This window comes from Thunnus albacares, chromosome 5, assembly GCF_914725855.1.
Source record: "Thunnus albacares chromosome 5, fThuAlb1.1, whole genome shotgun sequence".
Classification (NCBI taxonomy): Eukaryota; Metazoa; Chordata; class Actinopteri; order Scombriformes; family Scombridae; genus Thunnus; species Thunnus albacares.
In genome coordinates, this window is record NC_058110.1 from 16,858,718 (window position 1) to 16,877,749 (window position 19,032).

At 41.4% G+C, this 19,032-nt stretch overlaps 1 protein-coding gene across 2 annotated transcripts; it reads left to right on the forward strand.

Moving 5' to 3' along the window:
- The first annotated feature begins 3,151 nt into the window (after positions 1–3,151).
- LOC122982658 (la-related protein 4) lies at positions 3,152–18,486 on the forward strand. 2 transcript variants are annotated; one of them, XM_044352108.1, is made up of 17 exons: positions 3,152–3,968; positions 7,480–7,597; positions 7,953–8,111; positions 9,636–9,720; positions 9,830–9,966; positions 10,051–10,154; positions 10,242–10,352; positions 10,438–10,491; positions 10,599–10,808; positions 11,214–11,317; positions 11,543–11,584; positions 14,232–14,465; positions 14,590–14,644; positions 14,734–14,892; positions 14,985–15,124; positions 15,236–15,464; positions 15,817–18,486. In XM_044352108.1, the coding sequence occupies exons 1-17, from the start codon at positions 3,849–3,851 to the stop codon at positions 16,216–16,218; spliced, it is 2,463 nt and encodes an 820-aa protein (XP_044208043.1). In that variant the 5' UTR covers positions 3,152–3,848; the 3' UTR covers positions 16,219–18,486. The 2 variants fall into 2 exon arrangements, with proteins under 2 accessions (XP_044208043.1, XP_044208044.1); XM_044352109.1 differs by lacking the exon at positions 11,543–11,584 and having other exon boundaries at positions 3,153–3,968.
- Positions 18,487–19,032: the final 546 nt, after the last annotated feature.

Consider the following 19,032-nt stretch of genomic DNA (forward strand, 5'->3'; position numbering starts at 1 on the left):
TTTGTAGCACAGCCTTTGAGGCAATAACTGCAGTCAAGTCCTTTCTGTAACTCTGAATAAGGTTTCTACACTTCTCCACTAGTAGTTCAGCCTCGTCTTGAGCAAACTGCTCCAGTTCTCACAGGTTTGATGGGTGTCATCTCCCAACTGCAAGTTTCAGCTCTTTCCGCAGATGTTCAATGGGATTCAGGTCAGGACTCATAGCAGGCTACTTCAGAATGGTCCAATGTTTTCTTCTCATCCACTCTTGGGTGCATTTTGATGTATGATGACCGATGACTAAGACACAGCTTTCTGACACTTGGCTGTATGATTCACTTCAAAATGCCTCGATAGTCTTCTGATGTCATTGTGCCCTGCTCAGATTCAAGGCACTCAGTGCCTGAGGCAGCAAATCAACCCCAAAACATCACTGAGCCTCCTCCATGTTTCATGGTAGGCATGGTGTACTTTTCTTTGAAGGCTTCATCTTTTTCTTCTGTAAACATAGGGTTGGTGTGATTTACCAGAAAGCTCTAATTTTGTTTAATCTGTCCAAAGCATATTCGCCCAGAAGGACTGTGACTTGCTGACATGCATTTTGGCAAGTCCAGTCAAGCTTTTCTTTGTCTACCTCTTAGAATCAGAGTCTTCCTGGGTTTTCTACCATGGAGCCCATTTTCATTCAGGCAGCGACAGATGGTGCAAATTGACACTAGTGTACCTTGAACAGCTTGGATCTGTATTGAAGTTTTCCTTGATTCTTTTGCGACTATTCGAGCAATCCTTCTGTTCAATCTCGGGCCAATTTTCCTCTTGCAACCACATCCAGAGATGTTGGCTACAGTTTCATGGACCTTAAACTTCTTAATAATACTGGCAACAGTGGTCAAAGGAACATCAAGCTCTTTGGAGATGGTCTTGTAACCTTTACGTTGACCATACTTGGCTATTACCTTTTTTCTAATGTCTTCATACCACTCTCTAGGTCCTTCTGTTTTTCATGTTCAATGTGACGCACACTGTGGCACAAAACAGCAGAGTGAGTAATTATATCCTTTTAAACTGGCTGCATGAATGATTATAAGATTGAAAACACCTGTAATACTAATTAAAACACAATAGTCTGCGTAAAGTATCATTACAAATCAATTATTTCTTACAACTTCTAAAAAGGTACCAATAAGTCTTTGTAGAATAAACATGAATTTAGTTATTTTTACAGCTTTTGTGTTTTGTTCCTCTGCAAACCACACATAGACATGCATTGATAATAAAATATCTTAATTTCAACACTGTTCAGGGTGAATGGTGCATTATTTTAATAAAATGCAAGGGTACCAATAATTTCAGCCACGTCTGTACCTCTAAACTGCCTGCAAGTAAAAAGAAGATTGCTTGTGAGTCAAAAATAGAGGTTACATTGCAACTTGCAGGTATTTATTTGATTAATCTGACTAACACCTAGTTTATGTTGTTTAGTTTAGAGCCTGCAAAACCTGCCTCTGAATTACATATCAAACAATGTCTGGGAAGGTTTTCGATCATTCGGGTCAGAGGATATCTAGCTGGATTTGCTGTGAATCAGCAGATGTAACATGTCATGGTGCTTGTGGTTAAAGCTGAATACCTTGATCACTGAATCATAATATTCACCATTTTATAACATGTTTTCTTCATTGACGGGAACCTTAACAGTGGAGCCATTTTAATCTACTGCACAGATAATCCAATAAAATACAGTTATTCCCTAATTTAACACTATGTGACCTGTCTTTGAACAACCTTTTTAGGTTAATTAAAGCGTTTTCAGTGGCTGATTACATCTCAAAAAAGTGATTACATCACTTTTCTTTCTTTGACTCTCTTTGTCTTTTTATACCACACAAAAGGTCATTTATTCACCCTGCTGATAGTGACTGGAACACCATCTACGTATGCATATTAACATGATAGCAGTGTATTTACTCAAACTAGAGATAATTGCAGAATAGAAGAAAAAATGTCACGTAGACATGCGCAAATGATGAAGAAATATTACACTGGAATGTGTACATACATACATGTATTACACAACCTACTACAAGTGCAGAAGTATCTTAATTATCAAAACTGACTTAAAGGATGTTCAGGCCTACAGGGAAATAACTCAGTGTTTGTGTAAGAGTTGTATATTTTATTCAATTCGTTTCTTACAATGTATATTGTACAAATATGGTTTTAAAACAGGAAAGTAAGCAAAAGCACTTTTTTGTTTTCTCACAAACCCTGTTTGGGTGTCATCAGCTCGAAACAAATCCTGAAAGACCCCTCTAGACATGTTTTAAGGTGCATATAAAAAACTGCTTTAATTAATAATAATCTGCGTCTGATGTGGTTTTTCCACAAAAAAACCCAACCCAGAATCTATAAATATGCAAATATTTTTCATTTCAGAAGCATAATAATAAAATACATGGAATGAGTTTGCATAAATTAGCGTTTATAATTAAAGTCCCCCTGCTTTATATAGGGGGACTTTAATTATAAGAGCTCATTTATTCAGACTCATTCCATGCATTTTGTTATTGTATTTATAATTATAAAATATATTTTTTCTACTTTTATTCTAAAATTGATTATAAAAAGATTCATTCAAGTCAGTCTATGAACTTGTATTGCACCAAGATGTTAAAGTCCCCCTCCATTCAAAAATGTGTTTTTCTTCTTGTTCCTACAGCTGGATGTTTGAGCTTCACTGTGCAGAATGTTTGTGCAGAGTTTAACGCTTGAAGCTGTTTTCACATTTATCTGCTGAAAGTGGGAAGTTTCTGCGCTTACAGAAAGTCTGATTTTAAGGAGTGAGCGTACGAGTAATATCTGTGACATCACAACTAGTTTGGAGGCCAATCCTGGTCCAATATTCAATTTACACAAGTCTGATGTGGAAACTTAAAGCCTCCAGTGCACAAACACTGAGAATTTACTTTTAATTTACAGTGAAGTAGGAGACATCTTGTAGTAGTTAGACTTCTGAAATGAAATATATTTGCATATTTATAGAATCTGGAATTATTAATGAGGGAGAAGGAGATGTCATTTTAAGGTAATCAACAAGGTAATTTAACTTTTAACTGAAAAAACATATTAGAAACTGATTATTATTCAAAATAGAGTATTTTATATACATCTTAAAACATGTCTGCAGGGACCTTTAACACCATGGTGCAACACCAGTTCACAGACTGGCTTGAATTAATCTATGTATAATCATTTTTAGAATAAAAGTAGAAAAAATATATTTTATAATTCTAAATACAAATAAATTAGCCCTTGTAGTTAATATAACTTGGTGTACTCCCAAGCAGATAAACAGACTCTACTACAGCAGAAAACATGCTGGTAGAAAAAAAACTACAGCGTGAATCCGGAAAAGGAAGAGGAAATGTTTTGTGCAGAGGTCACCGGGACCTCGCGGTGGCAGCCGGGACGTCGGCGGACTGTGAGCCTGCCTGAGGAGAGCTGCGTGTCCCCAGTGTCCGCTCCGGTCGCCCGGTCAGGAATGCGCCTCACGAAGCCGCTGTGCGGTGTAATGTTTGATGAGACGCCAGCGGGGAGTGAAGTCTGAGAAGAGTCATGGTTTGGCTTTGTTTACACTGCTAGTATCGTAGCAGGTTTGATCCGCTGAGCTGACGGTGCTCCACAGCACGCTCAGGTCGATAGCTTCAGTCTGCAGCACACCTGCTAAGTTAGCTGCTAGGAAGCTAGTTCGAGATCCGACAGGAGAGCCGGACTGACTGCTGAGCCCGGCCGGTGCGCCGGACAGAGGAGGTGGTGGCAGGCGGGGGCCGGGACAACACGACGGGGTGGAAGTGAGTCAGGAGCGGCTGATGAGTTCAGACCAGAGCGGAGAGCCGCCGCTGCTGCAGGAGGAGGAGGCCGAGCCGGGACCGAGGACCGGCGGGAAGGACGAGACTCCGCCGGGGAACGAGGGAGGGTCCGGCGGCATGGTGAGTGAGGCCTGCAGCCGCTGGAGAGATAAGCTGCTGCTCAGTGGAGACCTGTACGCCTCCTCTGCGGTGTTTATTAGACAACAGACACTTTTAACACACACAAGACGCATTTAAACCGACAAGTTTCAGCTTCGCTTTGACTTTGAGACCAGTCGAGTAATCACTTAATGATTGGAAGTTATTTAACTGTGAGGTTTTATTGATCACCAAGCGAAAACAGCCTCAGACACAGCACACAACAGCACTTGTAGGACTGCTAAGTTACCTTGTAACCAGCACAGACAAGAAATTATTGACTTATGAGGATCCAGATCTGCACTGCAGCTCCTGACACACAGCTAGCTAACGTTAGCTTAGCTCTCCACTGGAACAAGCGAGCTCATTAAGTAACGAGTTTGCTGAGTAATCATTAGCCTGTAAGTTAACTTATGACACAGCTGTGCAATTACGGCGGTGCTACGTGAAGCGGAGAAGCAGTGATTGAGTTGTTTTTAAACTGTAGATGATCGATGCTTCGATTATTGGCGGACAGACGTTCATTCAGTCAAACGTTTCTGTTAGCTAATCGCAGCTGCTAGCTAACCCTGCTAGCGCAGTGGCATGCGTTGCAAACACCCGGCCTGTGCTGCGCAGCGCAGTCAGCTGACATTACTTGGCTTGCGACGGCCTGTAACACAGAAGCATGCATTGTAACCATGTGTCAAGTTGCACGGCAGCACATAAATGTTCATGCTGTATGCACAGTTTATTTTAGGTATTAATGTCTGGATGTCACACAACTTATTACAGCTCAACAGGATAAAACTGAAATTTTAGTCACAGGTTATAAACCATAGAGAGAGAGACTGATTGTAAAATTAAATTCCCTTGGACTCACCCTGAGCCAACAAGCAAAGAAACATGGTGTGGTCTTTGACTCAGATCTGAACCATAATGTTCATGTGTGGTTTGTCACAAAATCTGATTTTTATTACCTCAGAAATATTGCTGAAGTGACCATTTCTGTCTCAGAATGACAGAGACTAATGCACACTTTTATATCCAGCATGCTGGACTACTGTAGTGCCCTCCTACCTGGTTTACACAAAAACTGTATAAATAAGCTACAGCTGATTCAGAACTCTGCAGTCCAGGTGCAGACCAGGACCAGAAGGAGACAACACACTACACCTGTTTTAAAGTCCTCACACTGTTGCAGGCGTCTGTTGGTTGTTTCGAAGTGCAGGACTGAAAGATTTGGTGAAGCAGCTTTTAACTTTTATTCCTGAAGGTCTGAGCGCAGCTGAAGTTTTGAAATCTTTAAACGTAAACTTAAAACCTGCCTCCTCAGCCCGGCTTCAGATTAAGGATAGTTTATAGACATTATTTACTTTATTTCAATCACTTATTTTATCGTATTTGTTGTAAAAAATATTTCATTTTATCCTGTTGTTATTATTATCATTAATATTATTACATATTTTATCTCTCTTATTGATTTTACTTCTTTTGTCTTTTTAATCTATTTTATAGTGTTTTGATCTAGTTTTTATTTCACTCTACTACTTTATATATATGTTTGTTTTACTACTATTACTGTTAAGAGATTTTAAATCTATTTAATTACACTTACATCATTTTATATTCTTGTGCGCATTTTTATCAAATTCTTTTGTTTTTGTTGTCTTTTTTTGTTTTTACAGTCTACACTTGTTCTGTCTCATTATCAGCTTGTCAGTCATCTGTGAAGCACTTTAAAGTGCACTAACCTGTACGAAAGGTGCTATACAAACAAAGTTTGATTGACTGATTGATAGATTACTCTCTTGAATGGCACCGAGGCCTCGTTGTGTGGCTCATGCAGTCTTCTGTAACTGGTATCTTGAGGAACATTGTGACCAGCAGCTGTTCTTGTCAGGCCGAGTGCTTCTGCAAGAAAAGGACGTGGATCTATTTGCAGGTGCCAGTGTCAAAAGAAGCTGGTAAACTTGACCAGTTACTGGCGATTCAATGTACAGCTGCCATCCACTCGATCGCATACAATCACAACACTCAGTTGGCTTATACCAGCATCACATCAGCACCTGTGTGCCTTTATATGTACAGTATGTGGTCTATTCCTGGCCACAGATCTCTGCAGGGTCAGGATTTCTCCTGCAGCCCACAGCTCCTCTGATATGCAGATGCTACCCTTGAATAATGTGCGTTTAAAAATAAAATTGGTGAAAGTAACTCAAAGTAATAGCAGTAGTAGTCTTAACATTGTTAGTTGTTTTTACGTAGTTTTACCAACAGCTTTATTACTGCGTAAAATTTTGGTCATGCAAATGTTTTACAGTCATTCTCCTCCTTGAGGTTAACAGGCTAATAGCCTCTTTTGTCAACAGGGGATCATGGGGCCCTGTGGGCACACTTCACTGTACTTCTCTGGTTTCCAATTATATGCCATGGAGGCCCAATGGTATGCAGGTCTGAGTCCATCCAAAGATTGCACCAGGTGATTTCACTTAGTGCCCCCCAATTTAAGGTTGAAGTAGTGAGTGAAATCAGCAGGTGTAGTGATTGGGTCGCTGTAACCTGCATGATCTGTCCTCCGTGGTAAATCATTGGAGATCACAGTGTGTAACGTCTCGTTAAATCTTCTGGTTTTTGTGTGTCATTGCTGCCTGGTTTTTGTTGATATGTTTACACTTTTGTGACTGCGGATGTGCTTTTTCACTCATGCAGTACAGTGTAATGTTTACCTTAACAACACTGGGTAAAATTTGATCCCAGTTTCTGACAAACAGTATTTGAGTGCACCAGACTGCAAAAATAACTGGTTACACATTTGTTAGTTAAAATTCTTCTAGTTAGATGAGTTTGTTGTCTTTAGAGTGTGTTTTTTTTCTTTTTGGCCTGTGGAAGCATGATAGTGAGATCAAAATACTTTCCATTGGACAACTAGATCTTAAATTGTTCGTTGCTTCATATTTTCCAAATCCATTGCCATAATTAGATCAAGTTATCATGTTGTCATCAGATTTCCACCTTGATGATCATAGATTTCCCGTGCTCTTTAAAGGCCATAGGGGCTTACACTCAATAGCTATTAGGTTTATTTAATGCAGTGAAGATGTTCGGTGCTTACTACTCTATGAATTAATGTTAATGAGCTGAGTTGGGAAGGTACAGATCATACTGTCGGTGTACTGGTAGTGTTTTATCCTTGCTCAATTCTTCAAAATATTAATTAATTCTGACGTGAACAAGTATGATGCCATCCAGAGATGAGATGGCAAATCAGAGGTGAAGCAGTGAGAATATTAAATACTTGATGCTCAGTGTTGTGCGGGTCTCATTTGTAGATGCAGCACATCAGTCTCATTCAGATCTATTCAAATATAAATCAACTGTTAATTGCAGCAGATAACAGCTTTACATGACAGATATTTTCTACATTGTTTTTTTAGTCCTTGTGTATCTTCTGAAATGTTTGATTGACCTCGATCGATTGAACTTGTTTAAACCTGCTGTTTCTGCTTTGAAGGTCACCTCTAAGGGCGCCGGTTTGAACCCAAATGCCAAGGTGTGGCAGGAGATGCCCGTGGCCCCCAGCGAGGCTGTTACCAACAGTCCTCATTGGCCCCCCTCAGACATCAGCGAGGGTGAGACACACTTCTATCAGCCCAATTAGATATCCATCAGAATATTAATAATTGATGTATGATTTTATTACAGTTAGATCTTTAAAATGTGGGAAAACACAATATTTCTCTGGAAAAGTGGACATTATGAGAAGGATTTGGTGCAGCATTAGCTCCCATATATGTCTATTAATATTTCTGTCAGCACCGGCTACAGCAACTACATTTTTTGACTGTATTTATACACATATGAACACTATTAATATATACACAAACACACAGTACCAAACCAAACAAGGGGGACAAGGGGATTTATGGACTTTACAAATAGACAAGGCGAATCATCCCTGACTGAAACTCTTTACCTTGTTCACAGGTTATTCTGAGCCGTCGTCTGCTGGGTGCAAGCAGTACACTGTGGGATTCACGGCCCTGGATGACAGCAGCTCCACAGCAACAGCTGAGATAGCAGTAAATGGAATGGACCCTCCAGAGTTGGGCTTTTCCCCCGCTGAGTCCACCACAGGGACCTCAGGTCAGTCACATCACATGGAGCCGTCTCCACACACCAACTGCTGCTGCAACTCAGTTTTCAATACATTTATTTGTTTTAATAGTTCATCTAAACAATAAAGTTTGGATGGGATCTAAAACTTCACATGTGCCGAGTCAATAAACTGTATTAACATATATCAGACGCTGATGGCTTCCACAGCTGAAATACAATAATACCCTGCGAGTATTGCCTCACAAATTTGTTTTCCATAGCAGCACATTGACCTATACGAGCCTGCAGGTTTTCATTCTCCCAGCTGATCAGATCAGCAGGTGATTTCACTGATGATGATGATGATGTGCTAATCAGTGGGTAGAGTCTGTGCTGGTTGGAATGAAAATGTGCAGACTTGCTGGCTCTCCGTGGCACATGGTTCAACTTTGAAATCTGTCTAGCAGCAAGGTGAAAGAGAGCACACACAGACTGTTTACCCAAATCTGACCTGTACATTTGTTTGTACTTCATGTACCACTTTCACAAGCAAACCCTGTGTTTAACTGGGGATAATGAACACACATTCAAGCGTGGTTAGACCTGTTTAGACTGGTAGTCACGTTTCACAGAAGACCTGTTCCTTGAAGGGGTAAAGTCAAAAAAACACTGTAAAACACACAGCACCCACAATGCAAGATAGCATATTTTATAAAGACCCATGTCTTTCAAACTCTGCATGCCTAGTTTGAAACACAGGCTTTAAATTAAAAGTTTAAAGTCTCCAAATCCGGCGCTTTTACAACCCTGATGACACAATCAAATAGGGTTATTTTTTAGACTTTAGAACCACAACCACTATAGAGCCACAGAAAATATGATTAAAAAGTGTTTTCACAGGTTCAGTTGTACTCCTCGTTATTAAATATTACTCACATGATCTACACTCGGTCCTGCTCAAGTATCTCTGAGATGGTTAAAGGTCCAGTGTTTAGACTTTAGTGGCATCTGGCCGTGAGCTTGCAGATTGTAAACTACCGGCGACCCCTCCCCTCACCCTTCAAGCGTGTAAGAGAAGCTATGGTTGCATGTTTGGTTTGTCCATTGTGGGCTACTGTAGAAACATGGTGGTGCAACATGGTGGACTCTGTGGAAGAGGACCCGCTCCCTATGTAGATATAAAGGGCTCATTCTAAGGTAATGAGAACACAACAACTCTTATTGTCAGGTGATTATACACTAATTAAAACATACTAATGAATATTATATTCCATTTCTGCCGAGTCCGCTAGATGCCGCTAAATTCTACACACTGCACCTTTAAAATGTCTGGAAGTCACTGCAGAGTAATCCATCAATAATTGTAAAGTAATGGTGTGATGGGCCTATCATATACTTATTTATTTATGTCAAAGCTGTAGCCACATCAAAGGGTGGCAAGAGGGTTGATGAGATGCAAAATGGCGACCAACGGCAAATGTGGGTTTACCCCCTTAATCACTGAAAGGTGTGTGTGGTGCAGGAGAACTTGATATAGAAGAATCACTGACTGATTGTGTTTTTGGTTCCCAGTGGATTCAAAAACTGAAGAACAGCCGATCTCTTCTGAGAATCTACGCGAGTCTCTAAAGAAAGAACTGGAGTTTTATTTCTCAAGGTGAGAGTCAAGCACTTAAAAACACCTTATTTTAAACTGTTGTGGACTTGTTGTTTTCCCCAGATCAAGAGAAGACTAATCTTCATGGATTTTTCATTTTGTGATTCAGAGAAAACCTCTCGAAGGATTTGTACCTGATGTCTCAGATGGACAGCGACCAGTTTGTCCCCATTTGGACCATCGCCAGCATGGAGGGCATCAAGGTCCTCACCACTGACATGGACCTCATCCTGGATGTGCTGAGATGTAAGTGGAAAGTTTAAGAAAACATAGAAATCTGTGATGTCTCTTGATTTGAAATACCTTGAATTTACCTCTGTCTTCCCTCAGCTTCTCCCATGGTACAAGTGGATGAGAAAGGGGAGAAAGTGCGTCCTAATCACAAGCGGTGCATTATCATCCTGCGAGAGGTCCCTGAAACCACACCTGTTGAGGTAACGCTAACTTAGCAGAGAGAACTGTAAAATGAAGCTGATGTTTTAGATCAAGTGTGACACAATTCTTGCTGTTTATCTTTTCAGGAAGTGGAGTCACTGTTCAAAAATGACAACTGTCCAAAGGTGATAAGTGTCGAGTTTGCACACAACAACAACTGGTACATCACATTCCAATCAGACACGGATGCTCAACAGGTAATTCCAGTTGAATTTCACTTTCTTCACTTTCTTCAGTTGAAATGTTGTGACATGATCATAATCGTGTCTTTTGCTCCTCTAGGCATACAAATACTTGAGAGAGGAAGTGAAAACATTTCAGGGAAAACCCATCATGGTGAGACAAATTTACAACCCCTTTGTCAATTTCAGAAATGCCTTTTTATGAAGCAGTTTTTAATGATTTCACTCTTTCCTCTTTTCCTGGTTTTTCCACACTGACAGGCCAGGATAAAGGCCATCAACACATTCTTTGCAAAGAATGGCTACCGTAGCATGGACAGCAGCCTGTACGCCCAGCAGTCCCAGAGCCAGTCCCAGTACAGTTCCCCACTCTACATGCAGCACGTTTACCCCCAGCAGCAGTACCCAGTCTACGGCATCGTACCTCCCACCTGGACGCCTTCGCCCACACCGTATTTTGAAACTCCTCTGGTGAGACATGCTGTACTTGTCACACTAATACGAACTCCTCCTTTCCAACTACTATTGGTTTTCTGCATCTTAACATTCAGTGTGTAAAATGTGATGCAAGTTGTGCATCAGCAGTAGTTGGAATGATACACAAGTCCGTCTTCACTCGAAAAACCTGCAGAAAATCTTTGGTCTTTGCCTGAAAATAAATGCATCAAGTGAATTCATATGAGTCAATTTCAATTGTCAGTAGACTTAAATACACAATATTTTACTTAAAGAGTTAGTTGAAATATTCTGTATTTTTCTGCAGCAGTTCTATACCTATAGCAAACACATACAGCAAATGATAGTCAATTTATTTTCAGGTTCTTGTATGAAATGTAATGTGTGTAGCGTAAACACTGACTTATTTTCCTTGTGTAGGCGCCGTTTCCCAACAGCAGCTTTGTGAATGGCTTCGGCTCTGCTGGACACTACAAAACTGGCTCCGGTTCTCTTAATATCACTCGCCCATTCAATAGAAACCGGTAAGGACTTTATCCCCCCCCCCCCCCCGATGTTTGTTAATTTGTAAGTTTTTAAGCCTGATATTTGCATACACATACTCTAATGGGAATGTTTTACCACTTGTCTCATTGTTTGCATGATGTTAAATGGTGAACATCGGATCATTTATAATTAAACTGTCTAAAGATACTGTAACCCCTGCAGGGAATTGTTCTTCACTCCCTGTCTTCTTACTGTCCCCACAGTGTCCCTCTCTATTCAAGAAAGAATGTAATAAATGCCTTCAGGTACCACTATTACACTGTACAATAAGCTTCATTGCTACCCTCATCTCTTACCATACTGCAGCCAAATGACTAAATCCATAACAGGGCCCATGCCTTCTGCCCGTCAGAGTTTTATGGCCATAATCCTTGTCATCGGTGTGGTAAATGTTTGTTGCTGAGTAATGGATATCCTGGATTTGTCATGTCATTTGATAAATGTAGGCTTGCCTACTAAACAGCAGCAGCTGCTATTTGATTTTGAGCAATTGGCATTATCCAGTTATTACCACCTTGGCTCCAAAATATCCGCTTTGCATTTACATTATTACATGTAACAGTTTCTCTCCATCCCAACTAACCATCCATTTTGTTTGTCCGTAGTTTTTTTCCTTTGTTTTACTGCTGCTTTGTTCATCAGTGATTTCATTACCATATGCCATGTGTTTTTATATGCTATAACAAAGAAATGCTGACAGTTTTGAGTGTAGTCTAGCTGTCAAGCTTTATTCTGTAAGCTTCAAATTTGTTGCAAAGAGATGACAACTTTGCATGTTGGTTTATGTGGTGAAACAGCAACTTCACAAAGAAATGTCTCACTGGACTCTTCCCAAGTCAGACCCGATGATGAGATCATAATGCGCATAGAGGGAAGCTGGGGTGTGGGGTAATTGGCTTTGGTTCTCTCTTTCTCCTTATTATCTTTTCTTTTTCTTTCTATCCTTCCTTTCCAAAGTCAGGAGCTTCACTCCCGTCCCAATGAGCGTTCAGATTATGAGATCTGAGGGTCAAAGACTCATGAGAACATCAACCTGTGAATCGTGCTGCTAGGTTTCTGCAATTTGAAACTTGAAACGATACGAAATACGAAAGTATTATTTGTGGTACATTAAGATATTAGTTGCCTTACCTGGGTGTTGTCAGCTCTTCTCAATGAGTTTATGATTGGTTGCAGATAGCCAAACATAGTGTGTGTTTATAGAAAACTCTCCACTGCTTCAACCAATCATGAGCACAGTTGTAGTCCAGAAACCCCTTGCATGTCTCCACATTTACCTTGAGGACACAGCATGCTGTCTTATTCCTCCAGCAAATGATCAAGTTTGGTTGGTACCACCAGTGTTTCCATGAAACATATTTAGTGTAATGACCACCGTCATCTGAAAATTGTTTCTGGACCCCCCAACAAATAGGAATTACATTTTTTTATACAGGCTTACTGCTGTCTGTTCCAGCTTCCAACCAACAACCAGTGCGATTACAGAGCAGATTTCTGCGTGTAATGACATTAATGTCCAAACAAGAGTCCCTCTTATAGGACGATACAGTGATTTTACATGTTATAGCCAATTAAATTGGATTTGCAGCTGCACATAGCTGCTGACCATTTTCTGAGCCATAAAGATGAAAGATTACACCCACATATATGTATTCTTGAACAAATGTCCTTATGGTACCAACAGCTGCCTGAAAGCAGGAAATCAATCTTAAAGGACCAGTGTGTAAAATTTAGTGGCATCTAGTGGTGAGGTTGCAGATTGCAATCAACTGAATACACTTCCCCTCCCCCCCCCTTCCAAGCATGTAGTAGGACCTATGGTGGCTGCGAACCTCACGAAAAAAACGCAACAGGCCCTCTCTAGAGCCACTTTTTGGTTTGTTTGTTTGTTTGTTTTGGGCTACTGTCGAAACATGGCGGTGCAACAAGGTGGGCTCTGTGGAAGGGGACGTGCTCCTTCTGTAGATATAAAGGGCTCATTCTAAGCTAACGAAAACAACACAATGATTCTTATTTTCATGGGATTATACACTAATCTCTTCCACTCCCCCCTCCCTACCATAGATCCATGTTTGTCTTTTTTAGGGGGCAATTCGATGGCGAGCACTTCTGTTCTGGAAATTGCTCAAACCCTCCCCCCCGCAGGTCTCTAGTTTGGCGTTGTAAAATTTCATGAGGCTGTGATTATCCTAGAGGTCACAATAGGTCATTTTATACAGTGAGGTCAAGTTTCAAAAAATGGTCTCACTACAATGAAATGGCTTCTGTGGGGATTAACATTTTGCCCCAGACTGCATGGGATTAGCATAAAATGGGCATGTCTGTAGAGGGGAGACTCGTGGGTACCCACAGAACCCATTTTCCTTCAGTTATGAAGAGTGAGAGGTCAAGGGACCTCTTTTGAAAATGGCCATGCCAAATTTAACCTAACTTTGGTGCATCATTTATTGCCCTTTCCAATAAGCTAGCATGACATTGTTGGTACTAATGGATGCCTTAGATCCTCTAGTTTCATATCTTCACTCTAGCTTTAAAACTGAGCCCGCCACAGCCTCTGAAAGACAGTGATGGCGGCTGGGGATGCTGGCATCCTTGTGGAGTTTAAGAGGTTAAACATGCTCATGAACATTATATTCCATTTCTAACAAGTCCGTTCCGCTAGATGCCACTAAAGTCTACACACTGGACCTTTAAATTTCGAAGAATGGTTACAAGCTTTACATGTAAAAATCACCAGTGTGGTCTGTGTAATCTCCTGAAGTTTATTCCTGAGGTCAAAATCATCCCCACAAGTAAAAAGCTGTACAGGAAACACTGGTTACCAGTATGTCTTCAGAGTATTTTTAACTGAATATTTACCGTGGTGATCTTCACCTTTTCCCACTGCAACAGAAACCACGTGAAGCCCCAGGGGAGGACAAACGAGGTGACTTCAGCATCTATAACTCCTGTCCCCTTGGAGAGTCTGACTGGACTGCGTGGCCCGCAGCCCCCCACTCCTGTTGCAGCCACCACCACTAACTCAGTCCAGACTGCCTCTGACCTGAACTCGGCGTTCTCACATCTCTCCTCCTCCTCCTCATCCTTGGACCCCAGCGATGACAGCGGCATGGCTGGACGTGGAAGGTAAACCTTGTTTTAGTTCCTGTCAGATTTGTGCCTGACTGTAATGGCCGCTGCTCCCGGGCTGAGACTTGATCAGTGACACTTGACTTATGGTTGAGTCACCGATGATTTATTTGCATTTCAGGCGGAGCACAACTTACAGAGGAACACGGAGGAGGCGAGAAGATGAACGGATTACGGTAAATGGCAATTTTATGTTGTCATAAAACGTATATATGTTGTATTTGAAACATGAACCATCTCACACCATTTCAATTTAATTTCTCAGAGGCCTGTACCGCTAGCAGAGGTCAAGGTTTCTCCTCCCAAGTTTGACTTGGCTGCTACCAATTTCCCCCCTCTTCCCGGCTGCGTGGTCAGCACACAAGGAGAGCCAGTGCTAGAAAACCGAATGTCAGATGTTGTACGCGGTTTGTACAGGGACAAGGTGAGAGGAAATCTATACTGCAACTGTACTGACAGGATTGTTGAGAGGGGGACTTCAGAGGTGTAATGTGCATGTCGCTTTGCTTTTTATAGACAGAACAAGCCAATAAAGAAGCCACTGTGAGTCCAGCTTCAGGCCAAGCCCCGGTCACAGAGGAGGCTGTGGCTGTCTCAAGTCCTGCCCTGGCAGCACCGAAACCTGCTACACAACCACTCGGACCCTCGGCCCCTGGGTACGACATTCTCAGTGATTATAAGTTAAAGTGGGATATTTGGTGCATAGATTCAAACATCTGTGTTACAGCTAAAATGTTAACTTGAAGGTCTGAACTCTTGTTTTGCAGTATCACTCGTCAGGAGAAGAGGGTTGAACGGGCAGAGCCCCCAGTTCCAAAAGCGACCCCACGTGCACCTGTTCAAACTACCATCAACCCCTCCTCCTCTTCTTCCTCCTCATCCTCCTCCTCCACACAGCCTGTGCCTAGCTCCAGGCCTCAGCCCTCTGCTGCCTCCACGCCAGCGACACCTAGCACGCCGGCCCCTGCTCCAGCCACTATTCCCACGCCTGCACAGGTGAGAATCTGGGTCTTTGTAGTTTCACTAAGCAAGCACTTGAGCATATTTGTCCTCCCGATGATGAGATCTTTTGCGCATAGAGGGAAGTGAGGAAGTGGACTGACTGGCTTTGGTTCTCTCCCTCCTCTATCTGTCACTCTCCTTCAGTATTTCTGTCTTTTTTTTATCTCTCTGCTCTTTCCCACCAAAGTCCAGAACATTCACTCCTACCCCGATGAGCGTTAAGATTATGAGATCTGAGGGTTTGATGAGGAATAATAAAAATGAATTGTATGTATGTTTGAGTTTGAATTCATAGAAGTGAGTGTTGCATCTTTTAAAATTGTGCCTTCTCCCTGCCTTGGTTCAGGAGCCCCGTAAGCTCAGCTACGCCGAGGTATGCCAACGGCCACCCAAGGATCCCCCCCCTGCAGCCCCCGCAGCCCCTGCACCAGCTTCCTCCGGCACTGCATCAGGCCAGCCGTTACGCGAGTTGCGCGTCAACAAGGCCGAGGAGCCGGGCTCCAGCGGTGGTCCTGGAGACAAGCAAGAGAAAAGCCACGACAGGGAGGGCGGATGGGAATGCAAGGAGAGCCGGCCACCGCGTGAACGTGACTCTCAAGGCTACCACCGCAGCAATGGCCCCAGAGGCACTGGGGGCCTCAAGTTCCGGGACCAGAGGCGGCCGCCTATGGCCCGACGCAGCTCCCCGCAGGGAGGCTACAGGCACACTGGCAAAGAGCAGAATATCCCACCAGTATCGCCAAAGTAAAAACTTGATAAGAATAGAAAAAAGATGTATGAATATATACATGGATATATATAATTATATAAAAATGAATAACATAAAAGCAACAACATTATGGTAGCCACCTTCCCTCCTGGGACTTGTCCACAGAAAAGCTTTTAAAATGACGATAGGACCGGGACATCCAGGACTAATGGGCAAAATGACACCTGAAGAACTTTTAACGAGTGATTTGAAAAGGAAACAAAAATCTTGTTTTTGGCCTCCGGCGTTATGCTTAAAAGAATTTAAGTGCAATTTATCTGGAGGCCGTCTCATTTACGCTCTGCTAGGGAAGAGGTGGGATCCTGGGCCGCGTAAAAGGCCCTCTACCTTTTTTTTTTTTTCTTTTTTTTTTCTTTTTTTTCTTTTGGATTTAAGAATAGATGTTGGTCTGCAAGAACAATATGCACTAAGAAGAAAAGAACATGCATATATGTCATGTACATATACAAAGATATCACTAACACGCAATGAGATCAGTTTTTTTTTTTTTTCCTTGTGTGCTTAGGTTTGCAAGTATGACTGAAGGGGTTGACTGATGTCTGTGTATGCATTGATTGTTAAACAAAATGATTGAAGTGCTCCAGTAATGCTGTTGCACTGACATAATGAAATGGATGATTTTTTTTTTTTGATTTTTACATCAGAGATTCAGAATCGCTGTCCTGAAACGCGGACAGTGAGGTCTTCTAATGTATATTAATGAAATGTGTTCTATGGTGGTATTTTGATCCTGGTTCATCATTTGGCTTAAATTGTATCAGTCAGATATCAGAAACTGTTGATGTACGCCGCAGTCGAGGTGTGTGGTTTTTTTTTTTTTTTTGTTTGAAGCCCGAAAAATCCACTTTGGGGTGCTCACTGGCCCGTCGGCCACGGTGAACCTGCTAGCCTGGTCCAAAGTTTTTCATGTTAAGTTTTATCTCTTATCTTTCTGAAACGTTTTTGGATCCACCCAACTCCAGTGGATTCATCGTCATGTTTGATAATCAGTCAGGTTCTCTGTTTACATGTTTGTTTGGGTAGTAGGGTGACGTTTTCCATGGGAGAGAAGAAAAGAAAAAAAAAAAAGAATAGTTTAATGGTAAGATTTGACTGTTCAGCGCGCCTGATGGTTTTAGGTTTGGCTTTTCTACATCATCACAGGATATCCAGGTTAAGCTTATATCTGTGAATTGTTCTTAACAATGGCATAGTGTCAAAAATAGACTGAAGAGTGCTGTTAGCTAAGGATGATAGCTACATAATAATTGGCAGCCAAGTCGTGGGTATAAAGAAAATTGGGACATTTTCACGTGCTATGTGCCAGCTGCCTACGATCATAGTGTGCTAGGATAAAGTTTTGATTTTTATTGACGAGGTCTGCTAAATAATGTAGTCTTGGGGAAACTTTTGGCCCAGTGAAACTGGATTTTGAAGAAACTGTAGAGGTGTAGTTGCCTATGCTATCTCGTAATAACCCTTCACTAGAAACGTGTGTGGGAGAATGTAATTGTTCTAGTACTGAATTTACAGAGGGAGGCTTTTGACAGCAGGCATCCACCAGATTGTTTTGTGCTTTTAGGGTGAGTTTGCTGTTTTATTTTTTTTTTGTCTTTGTTTTTTTTCTTTTCTTTCCTTTTTTTTTTTTTTTTTTTTAAATTTGAAAAACAAAACAGGTTGACTTAGAATTTGAAGTTTGACTCACTGTATGTATTGCTTTTTAAATTTATTTATTTTAATTCTGATGCGCAACGCTTTTCTCCCAATCTTGGTAGGCTGGTTTCCCCAAAGTTGTGTGAAATCGCATTGGCAAAATAAAAAAAATTACGCATATGACATTTATATACTGTTCGAGATGTCAGCTGAGAGAAAATACTTGATGCATTGACTTTGGGTTTAGTAATGCAGTAAAATGAGTAACCAATCACTGGGGCTGTTATTTCTTTTTTTTCATTAATGAGTATGAGCAGCTAGTGATTTAGTATAATTAAAGAAATGCACTAACTTGTTTTTAAAAAAATAATCTTACTCATGAGTAATGTGAAATCATTTTAGAAGCATATGGTTGATGTTGACAGGCTTGCAAATACCTACAGGAATTGCCCCCCCTCCCCTTCCCTCCCCTCCCCCCAATATGTTTGGGTTATTTTCTGTTTAATTTGGGTTGGGGTGGCAAAAAGGAAATATAGTAATTGATCAACCAAGTGTTTGAGACACAATCCTAGAACTGTATGAAATGTCACCAAAAATAAATTATTTTGATTTGGCTCCCTAGTGTCCTATTTCTTTCTATTATCTTGTGCTTGTACACAGAATCAACAAAACTGTGAATAATTTTTAAGCCCTTCTGAATTTATAGGCGTCTTCAGCTCACCTCTCCTTCCCCCCGCTGGAATTCTGCTACCTGACCTGCACCTGATGAAGATTTAGGGGTTTGGATCCAGTCGGGGCCATTTTGATTAAGTTTTGGTCAGATTTTAAGTTGGGTTGTTTTTAAATGTATTTTTATCATGATATTTCTCTGTTTGCAACCGTGCGTTATGTGTCGCATGTAGACACACAGGTCTTATAAACAATCCTGCTAGAATCCTGCAGAAAGGTAAAGGTCATAAGGTCACTAATGGATTAAATGAAGCCAAAATATAGCTTTAGGTAGGGTTGTGGTTCTCAGATTTGACAGAAGCAGTTGGATTCAGTCAGGCTGGGTCTCAAAGATGTGAGTATCAGCAGGGCTCGGGTCTCAGCTTTAGACCTGTGCAGGACTCTAACCTCAACATTGGCTGTTTGGGGGCTCAGTTGTGGACCATCCAATTA

Bases quoted from the DNA above. Each gene is read 5' to 3' on its own strand.
- LOC122982658 (XM_044352108.1), top strand. From the start codon at position 3,849: ATGAGTTCAGACCAGAGCGGAGAGCCGCCGCTGCTGCAGGAGGAGGAG. The intron at 9,721-9,829 runs GTGAGAGTCAAG...TTTGTGATTCAG, and splicing joins CTGGAGTTTTATTTCTCAAG to AGAAAACCTCTCGAAGGATT. The intron at 11,318-11,542 runs GTAAGGACTTTA...CTGTCCCCACAG, and splicing joins CGCCCATTCAATAGAAACCG to TGTCCCTCTCTATTCAAGAA.